Below are 26,097 nucleotides of genomic sequence, written 5' to 3' on the forward strand. Positions count from 1 at the left end.
GTGGTGGGTTCATGATGCTCTACAGTATTGGAGGTCGTTGGAGCCTGTGCTTGGTCTGTACTTGGGGTAGGAGCCTAGATGTCCTAGAACAAGATCTCCACGCCCCTCCTCTTACAGGAAACAGTTCAGTGAAGCTCAAGTATGAATAGTCTTTTAAAATATATATCATTTAAAATGATGGATGGTCTTGAATGGTTTCACTTTTCTTCCTTTCAAACCTGCTTTACTAAAAATATGGGCTGTGAACTGCAAACCACAATCCATTATTGAGTCTTTTATTTTCTTTCATGTGTCTGCTTTTAGCAGTTGCATATTTATTTTTAGATGTATTTATCAAATGCTAATCCTAATTGTCCTTCTCTTTTAGGGAAAGCATGGGATTATGGCAATCACAGAGTCCTCGTAATAGAAGTTCCATTCATTTTTTTCTGAAAGACAGCTGTCTGTTAAAGTGAAGCAAAGGAACTATTGTGGATTATAATGTTTTGAAGATCTGGATTGTCAGAGGTTTGGAAATAAGGCATCATTTAACCTTTTAAATGAAAAAGATTAAGATCTCATGCAACTGCTATATTTTCTGGAAACCATTCTCCAAAAGGGAAGTGCACATTTAAAACTTAGATATGATGGTCCTTTGTACAGGGATTTGAGTCTGATTGCTTTTACATCATGACCAGCTTGAAACGGTCGCAGACGGAGAGGCCTGCTGCCCCCGAAAGGGCCTCGGTTGTCGCCACAGATGGCGCCCCCAAAGTCCACACTGACGACTTCTACATGCGACGCTTCAGGTCCCAGAATGGCAGTTTAGGGTCCTCGGTCATGGCTCCGGTAGGGCCCCCCCGAAGCGAAGGGTCTCATCATATAACCTCGACCCCCGGAGTCCCCAAGATGGGGGTTAGGGCTAGGATTGCGGATTGGCCCCCGAGAAAGGAAAACGTCAAAGAATCTAGCCGTTCAAGCCAGGAAATAGAAACCTCAAGTTGCCTTGAGAGCCTGTCCTCCAAAAGCAGTCCTGTGAGTCAGGGAAGTTCTGTTAGCCTCAATTCCAGTGACTCAGCCATGTTAAAAAGCATACAGAACACACTGAAAAGCAAGACGAGGCCGGCGGAGAACATGGACTCCAGATTTCTCATGCCTGAAGCCTACCCCAGCTCCCCTAGGAAGGCTCTCCGCAGGATCCGTCAGCGGAGCAACAGCGATATCACCATAAGTGAACTTGACGTGGATAGCTTCGATGAATGTATCTCGCCCACATACAAGACTGGGCCATCACTGCACAGGGAATATGGTAGCACCTCTTCAATTGATAAGCAGGGAACGTCCGGGGAAAGCTTCTTTGACTTGCTAAAGGGCTACAAAGACGACAAGTCTGATCGAGGTCCAACTCCAACCAAGCTCAGTGACTTCCTCATCGCCAGCGGGGGCAAGGGCTCCGGTTTCTCCCTGGATGTCATAGACGGGCCCATCTCCCAGAGGGAGAACCTCCGGCTCTTTAAGGAAAGGGAAAAACCACTCAAGCGCCGTTCCAAGTCTGAAACTGGAGACTCGTCCATTTTTCGTAAGTTACGCAATGCCAAAGGTGAGGAACTTGGGAAATCGTCAGATCTTGAAGACAACCGGTCAGAAGACTCTGGCAGGCCCTGGACATGCCCGAAGTGCTTTGCCCACTACGATGTCCAGAGTATACTATTTGACTTGAATGAGGCCATTATGAACAGGCACAACGTTATTAAGAGGAGAAACACCACCACGGGGGCATCGGCCGCTGCCGTGGCATCCCTGGTCTCCGGACCTCTGTCCCACTCGGCCAGTTTTAGCTCCCCGATGGGCAGCACGGAGGACCTGAATTCCAAGGGGAGCCTCAGCATGGACCAGGGAGACGATAAGAGCAATGAACTTGTATTGAGCTGTCCGTATTTTCGGAATGAGATAGGTGGAGAAGGCGAAAGGAAAATCAGCCTGTCAAAATCAAATTCTGGTTCCTTTAGTGGGTGTGAAAGTGCCTCCTTTGAGTCTACGCTTAGTTCCCATTGCACAAATGCAGGAGTGGCGGTACTTGAAGTGCCCAAGGACAACCTTGTGTTGCATCTGGACAGGGTGAAGAGATACATCGTGGAGCATGTGGACCTGGGCGCGTACTATTACAGGAAATTCTTCTATCAGAAGGGTGAGTAGAGCTCCTTTGCCATGATGTATGAAGTAGTTAGATTTGCTACAATTCATACCTTTTTGCATTTCTGAGTTACTGCCTCTTTTCAGGCATAAAAATGTATATCAAATATTAATGGTTTTTTTAATTTAGTGGATGCAATTATAGCCTTTGTAGAAAAGACTTGCTTTGTTACCTTGAGAGATAAATGTCATAAAGTTGAAAATATTTTAAATACAGTTTTGTTTTTTAACTACAAAAACCATCTTTGTGCTGCCTTTTCTTAGCAGTCTTAATGCTTAGTACAGAACCATTTCTTTTCTGCCTCAGTGTTCTCATCAGGAAATGGGACTTATACATTCCTATAACTTTGATAGGAATTTTAGTGAACATTGATTGTGTTATTTGGCAAAAGTCACAGAGCCAGTAAGTTTCCCGCAGGAATCAAATCTAGGTCTTAACAGATTTGAGTAGAAAAGAGTCTGGAGAGATAAGGACCCTTAAAACATCGGTGACTTCCTTTGCAGTCTTTCTGGTGTTGGGGGGGGGGGTACATATTGCATACATTGTTGGATCGTAAGGCCCTGTGATTCATGGAACAGTAAGTAGTTTCAATGAAGTCTTGGGAGCTGTCATTGTTTTTGAGCCACGTTATTAATTGAAGAGTGAGTTTAAGTCATACGAGTACCCAAGCTGAGAAACCAGCTGCTCACCAAGGGAGGACCTACACTGGTGGTCCATTAGCTAGGTCAGTAATCTCGGCAGCCCTGGTGAGTGGCCTCCCTGTATGTATGCAGAGTACCGGAGCAGCGCTCTGACTTTCCACTTCCTGCTTTGGGGTTTTTGAATCTTACTTAGATTCATTCTTCCGAATGCAGTTCCGCTTCTAGTACTCGTCGTAACTGTGTTACATTGCTCACGTTAGACTCAAACTTCCCATGAGGTATTACATGATAGACCCTATTCAAGAGAGTTTATTGGCCAAAAGAGTCTTGTCTTGTTGCTAAGTATCCGTGTCCTCTAAGTATGTGTGTCATTGATATTTGACACTATGCTAATGAAGATCCCATTTTCATTTTTAAGCAATCTGTGTTTTCTCAGAATAATTTTATGGAGTTCAGATTTTAGAAATCACTTCTTCATTCTATACTGTCCGTTAGGGTACAAGGTTTTTCAGTGTTGCCATCTTAGCATTTGGGGCCGGATAATTCTTTGAGGGGGCTGGCCATCCTGCGGGCATTGTAGGATGTAGGAGGGGTCAGCAGCAGCCCTGGTCTCTGTACCCTAAATGCCAGTAGGTACCCCTCCCCCAGTTGTGATGACCTAAAATGTCTCCAGGCATTGCCAACTATCTCTTGGGAGGTAAAATTGTATCTAGCTGTGAGCCCCTGCTTTATTGTACCTGGGGACATTTCCCACAGGTGTTTCTTAGTTGTCTGTTGGTGGAGGCCATCTTGCCAAAAATGGATGCATCGAGTCCAACATAAGAGAGAACATATCAGTTATAATTTTACTTAGGTAGTAGTAGGCACTTTTTCTTATTAGGCAGTATAATAATAGTAATAAACATTTTTGAGCACTTACTATGTACCAGAAACTTTTAGTACGCATTTGATGTGACCTGCATTTTCTCATTTCAACGTCTAAATGCCCACCGAGGTAGGTACTGTTAAGGATGGCATTTTCCAGACGAAAAAACTGGGGCTGAAGTGGTTAAGTGAACCTAAATGGTTCAGCCGATGTGAGCTAGTGATGTGGGAGCCAGGATTCCACTTACGGTGCATCTCACCAGCGTAATGTCCTTAACCATCGTGTTCTTCTCTCTACTATATTAGACTATAAGGAAGGAGTATGTTTTTCCATTTAAATCTGGTAGAAATTTGTATGGGATAAAAATTTGGGCATCTATGTTCCAGAGGAATCCAGATCATAACACTTCATAAATTTAAAAGCCACTAATCCAAAGTCATTTCTGATTTGAAGCATGGAAAATACCCTCTTACCCAGCAAAATTGGGACTTGTTAATTGAAAATACCAGTTAAAAGTAGGGAACCTTTAAAATGTTATACATGCTTAGAATGTTTCATTTTCACTCCACTGTAAAAATGTACTCGGCAAACTCTTGTGAGGCCAAGGGCTTTTCTTTGACAGTGATTCCACTATTTTGAATTTTACATTGCCTTAAAAGTATCAACCACAAGGGCTACAACAGACCTTAGCAAAGCAATCCAATCTTGCAGAATCTTAGGTTTCATTTTTTTCCTCCTTTTTTAGAGTTGTCTTGCCCACATCTAATCCAATAGCTTTCTTTTTAGTGACTTGCTGTTACTAGGTCTTTCCAGAGCCTTCAGTTTAGTTTTTAATAGAAACAAGATTTATCTTTATTAGTACTCCTATTCCATCAGTTTCCATAATATTTAATTAAATTTCATCATTACAGTAACAAGTCGACTGGCATAAACAGGTTTGGGAGGACACAGCCGACTCTTCGTCAGCATGAAGTCCAGCCGGTGGGAACAGAGTGTGCGTGGCCCTGGAGAGGGCCTGCCCGAGGCCTGGGGCATTCGTCATTGTGGTGCGGGCAGGGAACTCAGCAGGAGTTAATCCAGGAAGTCGGTCCAATGGGAGGCCGTTTTGGAGTGCCCGCTGTGTTTTCTTGGGCCACACAACTTAGAATTTTCAAATCAGGCAGGTCGTTTGTCACAGTACGGTGATACCCGACAAATTATGGCTCTCAGTAACCTCATTTGATGCTGCAGTTAAGCCCCGAAAGTGTAACTGTGTGTTAAAAAAGTTAGGTGATCGCTATACTTAGTCACCCTATAGATTATAGTTAGACAAATAACTCTCTTATAATTTTTACTACGCAGCTTGGTGCGCTGGGATCAGCGCAGTCATTGTTTTTTCCTAATTTCCTAATCGGAAGCTGGAAGCGAGTTGTCTGGTTGAAGGAGTACGTCCGCGTCAGATGTAGGTTATCTTCTAGCAGCGGAGTGTGGCGGTACTGACCTGGCTGTCACTCCAGCCTCTTCATCACCAGATATTTTCCATTCTGCTGTTTAATGCATTCCTGACTTCACTGTGGCTAAGTCTCGGCGGGGGGTTGGGGATTCACTTCAGTGAAGGATACTCGGCCGTTGACGTTCCATGTAAATTTTAATTCTATTTGGCTCATGAAAGTGCAGTCACTTTTTCTGATGTCACACTGTTTTTAAAAATGTCATTATTTTGCAAATTTAGACTTGAGAGGATATTTGGCTCCACCAACGTAAGCCATGTCCAGTGCTGGAAGGAGGCTGGACCGATGGAGGAAGGAAGCCCACTGTTTGCACTTACTCAAATAAGCACCGCGCCATCACGGTGCTGCCCCCCACCCCTTTCTCTTGCCCCCTCCTCTCTACTGGTTTGCTAGTGCGCGTGGGACTCACCGAAGGTTAAATGACGCTAATAGCATCGTTAACATTTATTGTGTTACTAATTGTGCTTTATGCGGACTCGGACTTGGTCATTTAATGCTCTTAGGACCCTGAGGTGAACGTGTCGTTGTGGTAAGTCCAAGTGACACAACCACGGCCTTCCTGGAGAAACACAAAGTAGGCAGTAGATAGCATTAAAATTAGTCGGGTCACCTCCCTTCTGAGTCTGCGTAGGTATTTTGTGTTTAGTTTTTATGTAGCTGCTATGATCAAAATACCAAGGGAGTTTGTGAGTGGAAGATACTGTTAAAGTAGTTACCCTCGTGGCTTGTTGAAGAGGAGACTTTTCCTAGCCATCACTCACCTCACTTTTCTGTGGTCATACGGGACTTTTCCAATCTTGCACTGAGTGTCTAATTGTCCACGAGGCCTGTCCTTCCTGAATCTCAGTCAGGGTGATGCATATATGGAAAAGAGTGGCCTACAGGCTGCCTTGGCAGTGGTGTTTCTCGCTCCATTGGTCAACAGGGTTGATAGGCTTGTCTCTGTGCCAGGTGGGGTGTCCCTCTCAAAGTCCAGGGACTGGAGGTGTGTGGTGGGGAAGGGCCTCTCCCTACTGCCCAGTGCCCAGAGGAAACTGCCATTGTCAGACCTGAAGCTCACCTAAGAATAGTTTCCCACTCCCGATGCATGTGTACCTAATTATTCTTCTGATAACCTTAAGCCATCATATTTGATGGTTTTTATCGTTTCCTTTCCTTGCCCTCCACCTCCACCTTTCCTCACCCCACCACACACACACCTGTTTGCACACATGCACACACATGCATGAGCACACACACACAAATCAGTTCCAGCAGAATGCTGGGCCCCAGATCTATCAGTTGGTCGTTGGAGTTCAGTTGTTACTGTAATACCCAGTTTCCTTTATAAGAGAGTGAGAGGAAAATCATCAATCATTTGTTAGACGAGCATCAAGTAGCAGTTCTGGTGGATTATGGCGTGGATTATACGTATAGATCGTCATGGACCACCATACAGCAAAGCTTATTAGAAAAATCTGTGCTTAGTTTGTTTTTTTAATCCTTCTATAAGTTGTGCAACATTAAACTTGACACAAGTTGGGATATCTTATAATTCAGATTTCTTTAAGGATAGTTATGCTGTTTAGTGTTTTGATGTGGATAGTTTTATTCTTCAGGGAAGTGATAAGCCCGAGTCAACAAGTCTGCTTTACTGAACCATATTGTGCTCTGTATTCTTGAACTTCACAGTCAATCTGGGCCAACATTAATGAGGAAAGATTTTATCCATGTATAATAATTCATTGTTTTAATATCCTTGTGTTTTGTCTTGACTGAGATCACGTAAACTCTTATATGATTGGTCTGAAGTTAGATCTCTAATTAGGTGACCCTTTCAGGGAGATTTGGAGCACTAAATTTTTTCTTGAGCTAACGCAGGAGAGTCATTTGCTGCCATCTTTTTATCTGCTCAGGACTTCCAGAAGCCAGGAGGCCATTAGGTATGAAGGTTTGTATGTTTGCTCCTTTGAAAACAGTCCTCCTCGCCTTTCTTGGCTGTGATCTCCTGAGTTTTAACACAGATTCTCAGATTCTGAACTCTGCTCCACAAGGCATTGAGGATTCCCTAGTACCTGAGTCGTCTCCGCTCCGAGGAGTGTGGAAGTTGGTTAAGAGGGTATGTGCCCCAGATACTCCTCCCTGTGTTTTATTTTTAAATCAAGATAAACCATCAGAAGGCCACATTTGCACAAACACTTGACCTTATTCAAGGTCATCTTTTTAAGATCCAGTCATATAAAATCAAAGTTTGCTGTTGCAGTAAAACTGGCGATGAAGCATTGCCCGTTATGTCATTCTTTCACCCCTTTGGAAAGTTCCATGTGAGAAATTTGTTTTAGGAATTTGATGCCAGGACCTGTTTTCTGGTAGCTACCAAATGCCTGCTTTCTGGGGATACGTATATTTTATTGGTTTGCTTATTTTGTTTCTTTGCTGTGTCCTCTGTTTTAACTTCAACTCCCAAGACCAAATTTGATTCTCAAATATACAGCCTTCATTACTAACACATTTTTTTCACTTGCATCTTTTATTTCTGTTTCAGTAGCATAATTTGTGTATTTCCTTTATCATTAATGACCTCAAAAATTTCTTTTTGGAAAGGATAATTAGCATACATACATTTCCAAATGCAACCCCTGTCTTCCCGGGCTTTCTCCTCTGTTCTGGCTTCCTTTCTCCCCCGCTGTCCCCGGCTTCCACCTGGATGGCTGTTGAGTTGGCAGTGCAAAGCCCTGCATACAAACGTTGACTTTAGTTTTTCCTCCCTGAACAAGCCTCCCTCAGCACCTCCCTCTTGCTAGAAATGCCACTGGTATCGTCTGTTGCTTGGATTTGAAGCATTGCAGTCTCTTTCATGCCTCGTCTCCCTTAAGCTCCCCCTCCGATCAGCTGGCAAGGCCCCCTGGGTCCTCCTGGGACTCTGCTACCTTCCTGCTCTCTGTGTCCTGTTCCCGGTGCTACAGCTGTACAGGCTCATTGCCTCTCGCCCAGGTTCTGGCAGAGGTGTCTCAGTCTCTCCATCTCTGTCTAGTCTGCCCTACTCAGAATCCAACCTCTTGCTTTTGCCAGATACAATCCAACCTGGCAACAGCGTAAATTTACATCGTATTGTAAATCTGATCCTGTAATGAATATATATTGGGTAAGTTGAGTCCTCCAAGATGCAGATGTGACCCCCTGACAGGAAAAAAAGAGCAGAATTGAACAAGGGGACACAGGCCACAATGCAGATCTAGCGAAGTCATGGTCAATGCAGTGGAGTGAAGAATAAGCTTTAGAGGAGGTCCTGTGTTGGGCAATACCGGCCAGGCCCTCTTACCCCCAGCATGCCCAGTTTGTGGATGGGGGCTGCCCAGAAAGAGAGTGGCTGGGCTGGAAAACTGTGAAGATTCAAAGATGCTACAGCCAGAGCCTTTCAGCTATAATTGTATTTCTTGCAGCCCATTTGGTTGCAAGCCCTTTCCGGAAGGGAAAGTGCTGCTCATCTGTGGCTGCTCTATACACATGAGTGGCTATATGATGCTTGGCAAGGCTTTGGGCACTGGAGTGGTAAGCAAAACAGACCACCTTCCTGGAACTTACATTCTGGTGAAGGAGACCGACAATGAATAAGTCACATAAAGGATACGTATGCTTATGGTAAAAATCTGTAATCTAGAAGTAGAGAAAGTAATCCCTCTCCTAGTTCCAGTAATTTGGCTTGTAATCTTCTATGTTTTTTCTTACACACACACAAATTCATTATCCCGGTTAGTATTAATAGGAATGTTCTTCATATTTTTAAAGTAGTTTTAAAAATCAACAGGTACACATGGGGCACCTGGCTGGCTCAGTTGGTATAGTGTGTGACCCTTGATCTAGGGGTGGGAGTAGAGCCTACTTGAAAAACAAGTACACATTTGTATCTTTATTCTTTGATTCAATAATGGTATTGATTATGCCTCTGGTGTGTGCCAGCTACAGTGCCCGGCAGAGAACAAAAGCACATGTACCTGTCTTCATGGTGTTTAGAGTCTGCCCTTGGTGACCTTGAGACAAACAAGAAACTATCAAGCATTATTTTTTTCCCCCCAATTTCAACAAATATTTTTTGAAAATCTACAATTTCTTTGTTCCACTTGCCTGGAGTCCATTTAGATGGATGGTGGAAACTCCGAATTTATCCGCCATGTCTTTCTTTTGTAATTTCAGTTTCTTTTTCATTTTGTTCTATATTTATCAATTTTATCTCCCAGAGAGGGGATTGGTATACACCTGTCTGCATTCTGTCATCTAGGCCTGCCATTTTATTTCAGCCAGTTGTATTTTTAATCCCCAGGATCCCACTAATTTTGTTTCCTTGCAGTTATTTTTCATAATTGCTCATCCTTAATTTATATACCTCACCTCTCTCCATTGCCATCCATTAGAAATTTCTTCTCCTGAGAAATGTTTGTTCTGTGTTTCTCATTTTTCCCTGTCGTGCTCTTCCTGGTTTTGCTTAGTCGTCTGGTGGTCAGAGTCCTGGGAGGACCGGTGTGGATGGCAGGCCTCCCCACAGTGCTGTGCGTCCCTTTCCCCAGCAGGCTTCCCTGGACGTGGACAGGGAGGACTGAGGGCTGGCACTGGAACGGCAGTGAGACCTCCTAACGTGCAAATGTCCCTGCAGCGTGAGAGGGCGGTGACCATGGTGCAGGATAGGAACCATGGGTGCCAGAGCTGGGCCAACTGTATCGTGCTCCGTTTCTGCATGGAGCTGCCTTTCCTCCTCCACCCCGGCGCAATGCATGTCCTGTTCTCTTCCTCTCTCAACCGCCTGGCAGGCTCCTGCCTGTCATGGGTTTGTGATGCTTGAGTTGCCCCCTGCTCCCCACCACTGCCCCAAGTCACCCTGTGCCCTTGTTTCTACGATGCTCTGGTTCCTAACCAGCCTAAGCACTCCTTGAAGGCAAAGACCCCAGATTAGGGAAGCTCAGTAAACGCTCCACAGTTGAACGATGTTTGGTGCGGATGTGAAGTCTAAGATAATTTATTGAGTCGAGTGTATCCTGTATTTATAGCTTCAGGGAGAGGCTGTGAGGGCCCTCTGTGCGCATGACCTTGTGTTCTACTGCAGACGCCGGTTAATATGTTGCAGTTCCTTTTCCGCTCTTTTCAGGAAATGAGACCACAAACAAGTCTGTGTGTGGTCATGGTGGTTTAGTGGAAATTAACCAGGACCACCAGGTGATCCCCACAGGCCCAACACACCGGTATGGAGACTGAACTTTACTAGTGTAAACTGTAGTAGACACAACTGATAGATGCCAAAATCAGTGGGCAACAGTTGCGGAGGAGAAGGATTGGCATAATCTCAAAGTGTATCCCAAAGATACTTGTAATGTACTGTCTGGCAGGTGCCATCTTAGTGGAGTGAATCCAAGTCCATTATCATGAACCCCATGAAGTGGTGGTGCGCTGAGGTTACATCATTTCTGTGGTTCTCTTGCCCAAAGTACATAACTTCAGTCCAATCACGTGAAACCACCAGACAAACACAGTTGATTGGTAAGTACTTTTCAAAGGTGTCCAGGTCATGAAAGACTGGTAAACAGTGAGGAACTGTGACAGACTACAGGGGACTGGGGAGAAATAACTAAGTACAATATGGGACAGAAAAAAAAAAAAAAAAAGGGCATAGTGGAAAAACCGGTGAAATTTGAATAAAATCTTTAGTTAATGGGATTGTACCAATGTTAATTTCCTGGTTCTGGTAATGATAATTGTACCGTATGTAGCATTGGAGGAGGCTGGGTCACGGATGTATGGAAACTCCCTGTACTGTTTTTGCAACTTCTCTAAGTATAAAGTAACTAAGATGAAAGTAAAAAACCAAAAACCTCAGGTGAAGTCAGTTACTGGAAGCTACCGTAGGAACCATCCGCATGAAATCTAATGCTTACCCAACTTGCTGTGTCGAAGTGCAGCAAAACCACCACCATGCTTACAGATTTCCATATTCCAAAGAATTTCTATACTCTTTGCTGTCTCAAGGAAGGAAGGGATCTTTAGCTCTGTTATTTCAGGACAACTTGATAACACAAAATAAAAGCCTGTCGCCTGTTTTCCAATGCGCACCTCATTATAACTGTAGACACCCAGTGAGCCCTTCATCCTGAGCTCCAAAATCAGGTGCTCCAGAAATACTTGCTCTGTTGTATCAGTTCCTTTCCTCAGCTTTCTGATGGAGCCGCTCCTCTGTACATAGTGGCCATTCATCTGAACTTTAGGGCAGAGAGAGAGATCTCTAAGTGCATTGGAGTCAACTTAGAAGCATTTGATGGTAGAGAAGCATCAGCAGAAGCAACATCTGTACCTGGTAGACAGCATGTGTGTGGGCTGTGCTGTTTTTTTGAGACACACTGCGTTGTCTCTGACCTACTGAGCAGTGGTGACTTCTCCCTTGACTGCATTTGTTGCTGTCTCTGAGGGACATTATTCCAGATCCTTCAAAAGCATTTTTATGTAGGAAGATGCCTTGCAACAATATCCCTGGTAAGGAGGGACAAAGGATGTTTTAAATACAAAAAAGTGTAGTTATAGACAGGTGTTTCATTGTTAATTTCTCTCATTTGAATGCTATATTTTTTCCTGAGTTGGCATTTGAATTAGTGTTAACATGAAAAGTAAGGAATTACACTAGTATGCACCCTTTAACTTTAAAGGTTTTTTTAACACTCATTGGCCATTTGCAAACCAAATACATATTTTTATACTTCAAAAAAATCTTCCCATCATAAAAGTTATATATATACTCGTCATAAAAAAATTAGTAACTATAGCAAATTAGAAAATTAATCTTACAGGATTGCTAGTGATTTTATTTGTCTCATCTTTTTAATATATTCCTATTCATGTTTTCAGTAAGGTAGAATCATTAAATATAGTTTATATATTTCTTCGTCGTTCTGTAATTGGCTGTGCCATCATTTATTTAAAGTTTTCCACCTATTGCAAATTTCAGTTTTCCAGTTTTTTAATTTTTTTTTTTTTTTTTTTTTATTGAGAGAGAGGGCATGAGTGAGGGAGAAGGTCAGAAGGAGAAAGAGAAAGAGAGAGAGAATCTAAAGCAGCCTCCACACCCAACACAAAGCCCCACATGGGGCTCCAGCTCACAAACCATGAGATCATGACCTGAGCCAAAATCAAGAGTCAGACACTTAACCGAGCAGCCCAGGTGCCCCAAGTTTTTCATTATACATATTGTTGACATCAGATGTTCCTAAGTGTCTCTCCCACCCACCCCCACCCCCCACCATTGACCTATTTGGCAGTTTGGCAAAACCTATGGATTCTTGGAATAATGTTTGTTTTACTCAAATCAGAATAATGTTTTTAGGGGCAGCTCAGCGGGTTAAACGTGTGGCTTTGGCTCAGGTCATGATCTCACGGCTCGTGAGTTTGAGTCCTGTGTCTGGCCTTGTGCTGACAGCTCAGAGCCTGGAGCCTGCTTGGGATTCTGTTTCTCCCTTGCTCTCTGCCCCTCCCCCCCCCCCCTCAAATATAAATAAACATTTAAAAAAATTTTTTAAAGAATGTTTTTAAATACATAAAATAAAAATACAAAGTGTTTAAATACAAAATGTTTATTTAAAATTTAAATGTTAAAAATGGTAAAATACAATAGTGTTTAAAATTTTGTAACATAGCAATAAATGTGTTTCTTATGCATTATTAAAAAGATCTAGTATCGGGTCTGATAATTTTCAAAGTAGTGATGAGCATAACTGATATTTTGATATGCCTGCAACAACTATAATGTGATATGAAAATATCGGGGGTTTTTTTGATGTCAAAGTCACATGTACAGCTAATATTACTGTAGTATGTTGCCTGCATTTATAATGGACAGAAATGCTACATTTCATTTAACAGCTGGTGAAAATAAAAATTTTTTTTTCATTTAAGTTCATGGGCCCCCTGATTTCTATCTATAGATAAGATTAGAAACCTCTGGCCAAATATAAATGATCTTGTTATGTAACTTCCCCCCACATACCCAGTTATTTCCATAAGGTAGACATCTGTAAATCAAATGCTGTGGCCTTTGCGGGGATCTTGGTTTTTATTGCCGAATTGCTCTTAAGAAAGCTGAGCTCAGAGGGGCACCTGGGTGGCTCAGTCGGTTAAGCGTTCGACTTCAGCTCAGACATGATCTCACAGTTCATGAGTTCAAGCCCTGCGTTGGACTCTGTGCTGACAGCTCAGAGCCTGGAGCCTGCTTCACATTCTGTGTCTCCCTCTCTCTCTCTGCCTCTCCCCCGCTCATACTCTGCCTCTCTCTCTTTCTCTCTCAAAAATAAATAGAACATTTTAAAAAATTTTAAGAGGGGCGCCTGGGTGGCTCAGTCGGTTGAGCATCCGACTTTGACTCAGGTCACGATCTCGCGGTCCGTGAGTTCGAGCCCCGCGTCGGGCTCTGGGCTGATGGCTCAGAGCCCGGAGCCTGCTTCCGATTCTGTGTCTCCCTCTCTCTCTGCCCCTCCCCTGTTCATGCTCTCTCTCTGTCTCAAAAATAAATAAAACGTTAAAAATTTTTAAAAGAAAGCTTAGATCAGAAAGGTCTGACTAGTATGTTTAAGCTTGTATAGTTGAACATTTTCTTGCCTACTTGGAATATTTATAGCATATATTTTTTAACGTTTATTACAGGCCCAAAACATTTTAATTTCATCACTAATGAGATTGAATTTTCAAAAATATAATTACTGGCTGTTTTTCAGAGATAATGACCAATAACCCCCCCCCCCCCATTTTGATTGTTACTCTTTATTTTCCTCTTGTTTCAAATAGAGTTTTCTTTGAGCTTTTTTTCCCCTTTAATCATTTTGCTGCAGTTTATTAATGTCAACATAACTTTGTATTAAAGTCTACCTTTTATTGGCAAGTTAGGGGGCTAGTATGGGCTGCTTAGTGTCACATGCTCTTTTGAGCGCATTTGTGCTTAATTTTGGCAAGTTTGGCAAGTAGACCACCCTACTTTTTAAGAGCTACCTGTCAAAAAAAGAATTGGAACTTCAGAGCACTGTGTACTTTGTAAATGTGCACAATTACTCTTATGCAACAATAATTATAAGCTTAGTGGAGTGCTTTGGGACAGAATTCTGGCATGTGGCCAGTCCTGTGTAAATGTCCACATCCATTACTATGACCTGCTTTTGATTATGATGCAAAGTCCTGGGCTATTTAGTTCTCATGGAACCTCCGCCCTTTATAATTAGGATGAGCCCTTTGGGGACCAGAGACTGAGAATCTCTGAGTGGTGCGCTTCTCGGAAAGAGCCATTCTTCAAAAAGTTGGCCTCTTGTTACCGCTACTTTGCCAAACCTATGTCTCTCATTTTAAAAGCAGAATATGCTGCTGTTGTTTTTCTTCTTCTTTTTTTAAAATTCTCCTAACTTTAGATCTGTCTTTTCTAACTTAGTTATTAGTCTTATTAAGATGGATAAGTTGCACGAAAACAAAACATCTGAACAACTTAAACCCAAGAGGCAGAGATGAGCCGCTCTGCAGAAGCATGTGGTCCAGTGAGCAGGCTTCCTAGTTGCACCCAGATTCTCCAGTAGAAGTGTCAAGGGTCAAAGTTCAGGTCGACTGCACTAACAGTGGCACACTTGCAGCCCACCCAGTAGACTGTTTCAGCAAACAGTGGCTTAAAATACTGAACATGGTGAAATAGTTTCAGTTGTCAATGGTTCCATTCTCTGACCTGCTGACATGTAGGGAGGCCCAGGTCTGTCAGCTCAGCACAACTATCTTCAGTGCCTCCTGCTGCAGGGACTTAAGGTGCCTTTTCTAGAGAAAATGGGAGGGTTTTCGCTTTTCCTTCTGCGTAGTCGATTAGGGTGACTAAGGTTAGAATATGAACATTTTTGTGACTTCAGCGTATATTGCTAAGACGCTTTCTAAAATGGCTGGAATCAGTTCACAGGGCCACCAGCAGAATATGAACGTGACAGCTCAGCTCGGCCAAGCACCAGTTTTCACTTCAGAGATGTTGTTGCTAGTTTGTCAGGTGGGAGATAGCAGCTAAGTTTCATTTGCTTCCCATGTCTTCGATTCGCGTTTATCACATCTAATTTCCCTATTTAAATTTCTAAGTTGACAACTTTAAGGAAATATTTTAAGTTTACAAATTATTTCTAGAAAACAAAAACGTAGGGGCGCCCGGGTGGCTCAGTCGGTTGAGCGGCCGACTTCAGCTCAGGTCATGATCTCACGGTCCGTGAGCTCGAGCCCCGCGTGGGGCTCTGTGCTGACCGCTTAGAGCCTGGAGCCTGTTTCAGATTCTGTGTCTCCCTCTCTCTCTGATCCTCCCCCGTTCATGCTCTGTCTCTCTCTGTCTCAAAAATAAATAAACGTTAAAAAGAAATTTAAAAAAAAATGTATTTTTGTTCCTAATTCTACACAGTGCAGATTATGCTGATCTCCCTAGGGAAATGCACAACTGAAATTGTATTACAAAGTCTGCAAGTATGAAAACCACAGGAACAATCCAGAAAGTGCTGGTTGAAACCCCGTAACTCTTCTGATTGTATTTTCCTTTCCTCCTTTACAGTTAAAATACGGGGCTCTTCCCCACCCCCCACCCCCCCCCCATACACTTGTTTTACACTCAGCTCATGACCAGGTGATGTGACTATACTTGATCTAATTACTGGAGCTTTGAATTGTTTCCTATTTCCCCTTTCTAAGATTGTGAATTTTTTATTTATTATTGTGAATGTATCAACCAGAAATACAGTTATTTATGCGGAATATTCTAGTGATAGCAGAACTACTGATTGGCACTTTCTGTATCATCCTTGTTAAAACTCAGGAACCAGAACTAAGAACTTCAGACTAAATATTTGTTTAGGTGTTAAATATGGAAAATGAAGGCGGGGGAAGTCAACCATCTATGAGTAAAATGTTAACATCTCTCCCTTTAAACACAGTGAAGCCTTGCTTATCACACAAGGAATATCAAGGAATAAAGCTTTTGTTTTTATATAAACCCTGTTTATTTTTTAAAAATCTGATTTCATATATTTTCAGAGATTGCTGATTAAGATGCTTTTAAGTAATCTAAATCTTTTCTGTTCTGGGAATATGAAACCAATCCAAAACCCAGGTGTTTTTAGTTTTTTTGGGTTTTTTGGGGTTTTTTTTTGCACACAATGCAGAAATTGCTCGTCTGGCCACTTAAGCAATTTGAGTTCAATAAAACTTTCTTTATGTATGATCTGGCTAGTTCATCCCTTAAGGCATCAAATTGTATTGGACTTTTTTTTTTTTTAATTTTTTTTTTTTAACGTTTATTTATTTTTGAGACAGAGACAGAGCATGAATGGGGGAGGGGCAGAGAGAGAGAGGGAGACACAGAATCGGAAGCAGGCTCCAGGCTCTGAGCCATCAGCCCAGAGCCCGACGCGGGGCTCGAACCCACGGACCGTGAGATCGTGACCTGAGCTGAAGTTGGATGCTTAACCGACTGAACCACCCAGGCGCCCCGTATTGGACTTTTTAAAATTCATAATATAATATCAGGAACTTTGGGGAAGATAATGTTAATATCAAATGGCTAAAAAAAATGAGCTTTGGAATCAGTATAAGATCATATATTTGAATTCTGGCACTGTTTGCTGTTTGCTAGTTGTGGCTGGACAGTGACTTATTCTCTCCAAATCCTAGCTGCCACATCTGTAGAAAAGAAGGAAATCTCTGTATTTTCATGGTGGACACGAATATTAGGTAGAATGCTTGGCAGAGCACCTCAGTGCATGACATGATATCATTGTAACAGAATGTGTGCGGTATTGGGTTTGGCACTCCAGTATGCTGGCACCAAAATGTCACTGCCTTGGGTGGTATAATGCCTGCATGTCAACTCATCTGTCAGTAGGTTTATCTACCCTACTTGATTGTCCAGTTCCTCTCCCCTTCCCCTCTCCTCCCTCAGACTTCATCATCCTGAGTTCTCCCATCACACGCTTCCAGGCCTTTCTGTAACACTCATCCGCAACTCCCCCACTCTTGTTCTCTCTCTTTCCCCTTCCATCCTCACAAAACACAAAGCTGATTTGTGGATCTGACTGGAAGAGCCCTGTGGAACTGATGAATAAGTCTGCCAGCTAAGGGTGTAGGTAGAGGGCTGCTAGGAAAAAATAATGGCACAGCCAGGGGCAGGTACCGAAGGTGCTACCCAAAGCCTGAGGTGCTAAGACGAAGGTACTGAGCTTGAAGGACAGGCAGAACCAAGACTGGCCAGAAGGACCAGATAGGATGCCTCTAAAAAGGCTGGCATTTTGGTTTATTAATGTTTTTTATTTATTTTTGAGACAGAGAGAGACAGAGCAGTGGCAGGGAAGGGGGAGAGAGAGAGGGAGACACAGAATCGGAAGCAGGCTCCAGGCTCTGAGCCATCAGCACAGAGCCCGATGCGGGGCTTGAACTCACAGACCGTGAGATCATGACCTGAGCCGGAGTCGGACGCTCAACTAACTGAACCACCCAGGCGCCCCTGGTATTTTGGTTTAAAGAAAAAAAATCAGAGTCATTTGTCTTAAGATCAAAGTTTAAGGACTCAGAAATTCAATTTAAGGTGACATACTCAACCAAAGTCCACTGCCAGAGAGTACACAGTATATTTGGATTTTGAACTGAATAAAGGTTCGTGTAGAAAGGGTGTTTTTCTATACCTCTGTAATCCCTGGGAGCAGAGAAAACAGACAGTGTGCACAAAAAACAAGGCTCTTATTCTGAGAGTAAGTCTTACTCAAGTGGAAACATATTTTGGACAAGCAGAATCTGACCATGATAGCAGTGAACTTAACTCAGGGAACCAGACCAGAATTCCCATCTATCCCATGAAACTGAAATAGAGGAACAAATGGAAACGCTTGCTTGGAGCTCTTTTTCAAGGAAAAAGGAGAAAAAAAGTTTCTGCACCGACACACACGAAAATTTACAGTCTGCCTAGAGTTATCAAACCAGAGATGGGTTTGTTTGAAGATAGAGTCTGGATGAAATACTAGAAATCACTTATACTTATCTCCGGAACATTTCCCAACTCATAAATGTACTTATTTAACAGCTGTGAAAAATTGCAGAAAAATATGATCAGAATTTAATAATGACACACAAAACTTTACATGACCTTTAATTTCTTTTCTGCTTTTTAAACATTGAGTTTTATGCAGGGTTTAGTTTCTTTTTTATAGTTTTTAAATGTCTATTTATTTTGAGAGAGAGAGAGAGTGAGCAAGGGAGGGGCAGAGAGAGAGAGGGAGAGAGAGAATCCCAGTGCAGAGCCTGATGCGGGGCTTGAACTCATGAACCATGAGCTGAAACCAAGAGTTGGACGCTTAACCAACTGAGCCACTCAGGCACCTCCTCTGAAGCTTTTTCAGTGTGTTTAGCTCTTTGCTCCTTCAATAGACAGCCCCAGACTGCTGTCTTGTTTTCCTTTAAGTTCTTGTCTGCTCTTTCATGCGGTTTCTGTCTCCTGCCTTTCCGTTTTCTTCCTTGTTGTCAATTGTTGTATCACATTGCCGTCCGTATGCAAGTCCGTAACAGCCCTACACTCTGGACTTTGTCAGCCTCTGGAACAATCACACCTCTGAGACAAAGCAGTGAGCTTGAAGACCAGACAACCAAGCTTATTAAAATTGTATGCGACGTAAGAGTAAACAGCCCCTGAGTGTGATTCACACGTGCAGAGCTTTGAGGGTATACAGAAATGTTTGTAGTGAATTTTGTGACCTCCATTGAGTTGCTTTTTGGTTATCCATGTGTGAGCGGTTCATTGCCCGTATTCCCATTGTGTTTTCTTATTTTGAATTTCCAGGGAGTATGATGACGTTCTTGGAGAGCCCTCACTCACTATATGATTGTATCTTTTACGACCACTCTTTAGTACTTGTAGAGTACCTTCATATACGTTACCCAAATTTTAAAACTATATGATTAGATATGTTATGCTATTATTTCTTCTTACTCTCATGGGTTTTCAAATGCTTTTATATTTTGCATGGGAATGACACATATTTTCAAATGTATGCATTTTGTATGAGGAAAATTGACCGTGTCACGTCTGAGTCATTTAATGCCTGTGTCACATGTAAATGAAATAGGACCACGTAAAGTGCTGTGAAGAATAAGTTATCCACTTTAGTTTTTCATATATTTCTGTGTTTTGTGGACTTCCTCGTCGGTGAACCATCTCATGTATTGACAAGTTTTATTTTTTTTAAAGAAGTATATACTTAGTGTACAGTGAATATCATTTAAAGAAATTTTTTTCTGTAATTTAATTTTGATCCTGACTTTCCATCTGGTCAAGAGGAAGGTAAATTCAACACCAGTCCTTTGGAGTCTTGAGCAGTGCAGCCCGTTTGGGGAAGGGCCCTGAATCATCATGTCAGTCACCTGGCCACACTGCCTCTCTAGGAGGGACCTGTTATCCCAGCCCTCACGTGCCCTCCAGGTTCATGGCTCTGTAGGTCGCCTTTCGTGCCCACTGCATGGGAACCACTGGTAAGGTGCAAGAGCCCCATGCTAGACTTCCACCTCCTGGGCGTACTTAGAAGCTCTGTCCTTGTAGACCCTACTCTTGCTGGGAGCAGAGTGCGACTCGGTGATTCACAGACCTTTCTGCTCTCTTCAATTCTGGGAAGTCTTTGTTAATCTGGGGGAAATTCCTCAATCCTCAAACACTGTTCTCAACAGATTCAGGGTTTTGTTGTTGCTATTGTTTTAACAAAACTAAGGAGCATTGGCACAAACCTTCCCTTAGGCGAGGAAGCCCACATAATGCAGCCCATTTAAATGGTAGAGTATGGGGCGCCTGGGTGGCTCAGTTGGTTGAGCGTCCAACTTCCACTCAGGTCATGATCTCACACTCAAGGGGTTCGAGCCCCACATCAGGCTCTGTGCTGACAGCTCGGAGCCTGGATCCTTGCTTCAGATTCTGTGTCTCCCTCTCTTGCTCCCCCCCACCCCCCCCCCACCCCCGCCTCATACTCTCTCTCTCTCTCAAAATAAATAAATATAATAATAAAAATTTTTTAAACAGTAGAATATAGGGACAGAACACAAATCTCTTTTAAAAACTATAGTTAAATAGTAAGTTGCAGAGGTAGTGAAAAAACAAAAAACTCGATAGCCACCTCTATTCAGTGTTCTGTTCACTGAGACCAAACTTGTGTATCTAAGTCTCTGTTTCTGTAACTCATTGAAGAATATTTGTTAAATGCATTGACATTTTATTGAGTGATCTTACTATCAAACAGAATATAACATTTTTAAAGTGTTATGTAAATGTTCTAATTTTGTTTTGTCTTCTTTTACCTAAGAACACTGGAACTATTTTGGGGCCGATGAGAATCTTGGACCAGTGGCTGTGAGCATTCGGAGGGAAAAGCCAGAAGAGACAAAGGAAAATGGATCTCCCTACAACTACCGAATAATTTTTAGAACCAGTGAGGTAAGTTGCAAACCAGAAAGATTGAGACTCGATTGGAGTGAGGAAAAAATGGAGTGGTCGCAGTAGCAAAGCAATTAAATTTAATAGCACATAGTTACAAATGCTTTTGAATGAACAAAGGCCCCTTTCATTCATTCTGATGGTGATGGGGGTGGACATAATGGTTAGATTTGGATCCTTCCTTTCCATGGGGCTCTGGATAGATGCAATAAATGAATGGGAGTTTTGATGCAGAGAAAGATACCTCAGTTAAGTGTGGCCCTAGGAAATTGGAGCCCTCAGAATTCCAAAGTGGATATTGCATATCCGGCTCAGGCGGCCGGAAAGCCCTGAGCCAGCTTGAGCCAGGGGCCTTACAGATGAGAGAGGGTCACCCAAGAGTAAACTCACTCTTACAAAGTGTTGCTTAGGCCAGTTCTTGACCCAAGAAGAGGGAAAGGCTCTTTTCTTCTTCCATTTTGCTGTCTCTTGAGCCTGTTACCTAGGCCTTTTAGAGACAGAATGCAGACCAGTCAAACCCAGGGCTATCTAACTGCACGTTGAGACAGGCTCTTGGAGCTCCTTAGGAATCTAGGCACACATAATATGTGAGTTTTTATTTTAAAATGAAATTTAGGTCAGAAAAGAAAAGGAAAAATAAAATAGCTAACGGAGCAGGGGTTTTTTTTGTTGTTGTTTTAAACTCATGAACAAGTTTGGGACAGTGGTTTGCTTTCTTTGTAAATATATATATAGTTGTGCCAGTTATGAATTTATTATTGCCTCCCTGCACCAAATTCACTTTAGGACTGTTGTGAGGCATTAATGCCTAATACTCCCCTGAGGTATGTAGAAAATAATGGGTTTGAAACTAGTTTAAATAGGACAGTTAACCTCATTTCCCCCATTGAATACAAGGCATGTGTCAGGGGTTGGCTTCACTTAGTAATTGTTCCTCAGCTTGAACTCGGGGGAAATTAAAACTAGGATTTTTAAAGGCACAAGTTCCATTTCTCACGTGTGGTACGCGGTGGCCAGAGAGGATTGAAGCGCTCTCTTGCCCTAGTGTACTTTCTCTCCACACCAGAGCTAATCGCTAAGCAGGGTGAATGCCTTAGTTGAACGTAGAAAAGCACGGAGAACATGCTGTTCTTGAAGTTGGACTAGGTGGTTGCCCCTCTCTGGCTTCTTGGATCTCTGTGAGCCTGTTACCTTACTTCAGGTGTTTTTGCCTGTTCTTACCTGTTTCCTGTTCTTACCTGTTTCCCTCCCAAGGCCACCCCCATTTCAGCCCCCACCATGTTCTTCCTTTTCTGTTTTTGATCCATTTAAATGCCTCTTCTTGCCACTGTCGTACCGTCCTTCATGCCAGAGGTCAAAGTTTGCTAAGTGAGGGATTTCTTTCTCCCGTCCGGTCACTTCGGTCATTGGTCTCCATGACCATCCCTTCCAGCTTGCCTTGCCACATTCCCTCTCTCCCTCCAGCGTTAACTGCTATCCTGAGTTCATGTGATCCCTCTGCCATGATCGGTGGCTCTGTCCTTTCATCCGTCACTCCCTGGGCCCAAAGTGTTCAACCTGCACCTCCCCCTCCTTCCCTGGACTTGCAGCCGCTACTCCTTCCCTTTTCCGCTAGCCCGTCTGGCGAGCCCTGCGGTCCACTGACTTAGCCTGTGATTGGGACATCCAAGTCAACTGTTACTTGTACTTCAAAACACCATCACCGCTTGCCTTTATGTTCAAATTAATGTTTAGCTGACAACTCTATTATTGAGGGGGTTCAGGCCGGAAACCTTAAAGTCACACTGGACTCTCCTCCCTGCCTCCTGCCCCCACCCTGGCTGTCAGCAAAACTGGGTGACTTTGTTTTCAAGATATGCCCAGATTTCAACCCCTTCTTCCATCCCATCACCTCGGCCTGGGCCAGGCCACCACCATTTTTCACTGAGAACCTTTCTTCCTGCCTCTGCCCTTAATCCCTGCATCCTTTCAGCCCAGGAGGGATCCTTTCGAAGTGTAAACCGGATCTGTCATTCCTCAGTTCAGAATCCTTTAGTGGCTTCCCATCTCGTGAGAAAAAACCAGTCAGTGTCCTTTGCTAATTTAGGAGAGCATCCGTTCCCTTGGTCTTTCCAGCCACGCTGGCTTCCTTCCCCTCTGGGCCACCGTGACACCTCTGCCTCGGGGCTCGGCTGCTCCCTGGTCCTCTGTCCTGCTATGTTCTTCCCCTGGCATCCTCCTGACTGGAGCTTTCTCATTTCCTTCTGACCTTGACTCCTAAACCACAGGGGCCTTCCCTGGCCACTGGATCTAAAATTTCTGCTCCCACATATCCCATTTCACATCTGATGTGAGGCTTTCTTTTTTCACGAACATTTAATACTACCTCACCCACTGTACTTGTTATTTTGTTTGTTTTCGGTCTCCCCCACTAGAATTTAAGCCCCGTGGGGATGGGGACTGTTGTCTGAGTCGTTCACGATGACATGGCTAATGCCTAGAATTGTACAGCCGTGCTCTCCCTTCCCCTCTGTCTCCTTCCTTCATTCTCTTTCCTTCCTCTCTCTCATGTGTATTTAATGGAGTGCCCCTAGCTTTCGTGGAACTTTTTCCTTTCCGGTGAAAGTAATCCTTAAATGTGGTTTAATGGTACTATCTTAATGAGGCTTTTCATACAAAGAAACTAACAGAAGTCCTCTGATAGAACCCTCTCTCGAGGTCCGTCCCCACCTGACAGGCATGTTGCTCCTTCCTCTTTCGTTTCGATAGAAATCATCAGCGCACAACACAAACAGAAAAACATCAACGTGTTTGTAAAGCTGACAGTTTCTGAAGAAAACCTTGTGACACGTGAGTGTTTTTAAGCAAGGTACACAGGGACTCCTAAGGCCTCTCGTCTTGTTTCTGGAAATCATTAACAGAAATATCAGTAATGCTAGTGATCCAGTTATAAAAAATGAGTCATGCTTTTTCTCCTCTGCTTTGGCTTCCTGGAGGTGAGCTGCAGTCTTCCCTGTGCTACAGGATTAGCATTCCCGGGCTTGGTTTCTCAGCTGAAAATACTTGGAGCCTCTGTAGCTTCCGGGCTCCAGGCACGTTACCTCAGGGACAGAGGAGCACGGTACCTGGGTCTTTCGGCGGTTTCCCATAACTCAAAACACAATCAAGCAAACAAATCCGAGAAACCATTTCTGTCAGATTAGGTATTAAATCATAGGAAAATGATGTGTTTTCACACAAGTGTTACTTGAAACCAAATTATTTATAAATGAAAGAAGAGATACTAATCAAGTGAATAGGACCTTGTTCTTGGATTGAGAGCAAGATGTTGGTCAAGTTTGCTTTTCCTGCCCTCCTCCCTCTTCTGCATCATCTGGCAGATGTTAGAGGTTTTGCTTCCCTGGTGGTTTTTCCTTTGGCCTCCATTTTGCTGCTAGACACATATCATGCCCTCTTTGCCTGATTCCCGGATGCTTGCAGCTTCCTGCTCACCGTATTGTCTGCCTGCGGCTTCTTCCTCTGGCTTCTTCCTCTTGCGGTTCCTCTTGAGGGACGCATCACCCTCCCCATTCAGACAGGGTCTGAGGTTGCCCCTAGGAGCCTGATGGGTGCACACGCCCGCTCTGGGCTCTCCCCACCCTGCCCTTGCGCTGTCGTCAGCTCTGTCTGCGCCATGGCCGTGGCTCCTTCACGCCCACGCCCCGTGCTCTCTCATCTCCGTGCCTTTGCTCTCTGACATTTTCCAGAATCCTCCCCAGGTTTCATGGTGCCTTTTCAGTGCCACCTCTTCCGCGAGGGCCTTTTCTTGTGCTCTGAGCCATGATGCTCCGTTTTCTGCCTTTGGACTCTCTTGGGCCCCGAACTTGTTACCCTTTCCCAGTAAATACAGCCTTCCGAATTCGCGGTTGTGTGTCTCTTCCCTCGCACGTGCCACACTTGCCTGTCGACACGCCCTCCTCTGTTAGCTCCTGTCACTCCCGTGTAACCTACAGGCTTCCTGGAAAGGGGTTCAGTGCAGTGGGGCTTTTTTCTTAGGTCACATACAGTGTTTACGTTATGTTAACAACTTAGCCACGCGACACCTTTTGGGAATTGCAACCGCTTTGGGCTTCTTGTTTACTCCCACAAATCGTCGTTACACGGGGAAATTTCTTTGCTTCTGTTTATTTCATAATAATGGAAAGTGTTTCTAGAAATAAGGGGAAATCTAAAGTAATTTGCAGTGCTGTAGACTCTGCTGCTGTACTAACCACAGTCATTGTCTTCTTGTGGTAGCATTTGGGGATATAAGTAGTTTATGCTTGTCCATGACATGTTATGAAATTTAAAACTTGACCCTTATCTTTTGTAAATCAGAAAGGTATAACATGTAAATCCTGAGCATTCTTCAGATGTTTCTCTGGGATATCTTCTTAATTTCCTGGTTAGTGACATTTTATAAGCCATATAAAGGTCTAGATCTTACTGAGCTCTTGAAGGAAATACTTTATTTGGCTTTAAAGTAGATATCCTTGGAAGGCTTGACTCTGAGTTCCCTTGGGCTTGTCTGGGTCTTCTTGAAAGTGTTGGCCTTGGGGCACCTGGGTGGCTCAGTCGGTTGAATGTCTAACTCTTGATTTCGGCTCAGGTCATGATCCCAGGGTCATGAGATCTAGTCTGGCATGGGGCTCCATGCTGAGCATGGAGCCTGCTTAAGATATTCTCTCTCTCTCTCTCTCTCTCTCTCTCTCTCTCTCTCTCTCTCTTCTCTCTCTGTCTCCCCCCTCCCTCTCTCCCCTTCTCTTCCTCCGCCCCTCTCCCCTGCTCATGCACAGTCTTTCTCTTTCTGTAAAAGAAAAAAATAGGGGCACATGGGTGGCTCAGTTGGTTCAGTGTCAGACTTCGGCTCAGGTCATGATCTCACAGTTTGTGGGTTCGAGCCTTATGTTGGGCTCTGTGCTGACAGCTGAGAGCCTGGAGCCTACTTCTGATTCTGTGTCTCCCTCTCTCTCTGCTCCTCCCACACTCATGCTGTCTCTTGCTCGCTCTCTCTCAAAAATAAATAAACATTAAAGAAAAAAAAAACAACTAAAAAAAAAAAAAGAAAACAAAGTGTTGGCCTTGTTTTTCATATACAAAGTATCTAAGCCTTTGAGAAGTCATTCCCGGCTCCTCGGGGGCATCTGAGTCTAGGCCTTCAGAGCATGTGATGTATTTACTCCTCTCCCACACCGAGAGAGACCTCACTGGAGCACATGTCTGTTTTTCAGCTCATGACCCTGAGAGGTTCAGTCCTGGAGGATGCCATTCCCTCAACGGCAAAGCACTCGACAGCCAGAGGACTGCCCCTGAAGGAAGTGCTGGAGCACGTGATTCCTGAGCTCAACGTCCAGTGCCTGAGGTTGGCCTTCAACACTCCCAAAGTCACAGAGCAACTCATGAAACTGGACGAACAAGGGGTAAGTTTGGCTTCTGGGGGAAGACGTTCTTGTCGCTCAGATTTC

General features: G+C 43.6%; 1 protein-coding gene across 13 annotated transcripts in view; it reads left to right on the top strand.

Annotated features, from left to right (window-relative positions):
* The window catches only part of SIPA1L1 (signal induced proliferation associated 1 like 1), a 362,796-nt gene that overhangs the window by 230,818 nt on the left and 105,881 nt on the right, over positions 1–26,097 (top strand). For all 13 annotated transcript variants that reach the window (XM_053889553.1, XM_053889555.1, XM_053889552.1 and 10 more), the window contains 3 exons: positions 368–2,167; positions 20,505–20,635; positions 25,864–26,052. In XM_053889553.1, the coding sequence (XP_053745528.1) occupies positions 670–2,167; positions 20,505–20,635; positions 25,864–26,052 (1,818 nt within the window). In that variant the 5' untranslated portion in view covers positions 368–669. The remainder of the gene's footprint in view (positions 1–367; positions 2,168–20,504; positions 20,636–25,863; positions 26,053–26,097) is intronic.

This window comes from Panthera pardus, unplaced genomic scaffold (assembly GCF_024362965.1).
Source record: "Panthera pardus isolate Hobbes unplaced genomic scaffold, ASM2436296v1 HiC_scaffold_24, whole genome shotgun sequence".
Lineage (NCBI taxonomy): Eukaryota > Metazoa > Chordata > Mammalia > Carnivora > Felidae > Panthera > Panthera pardus.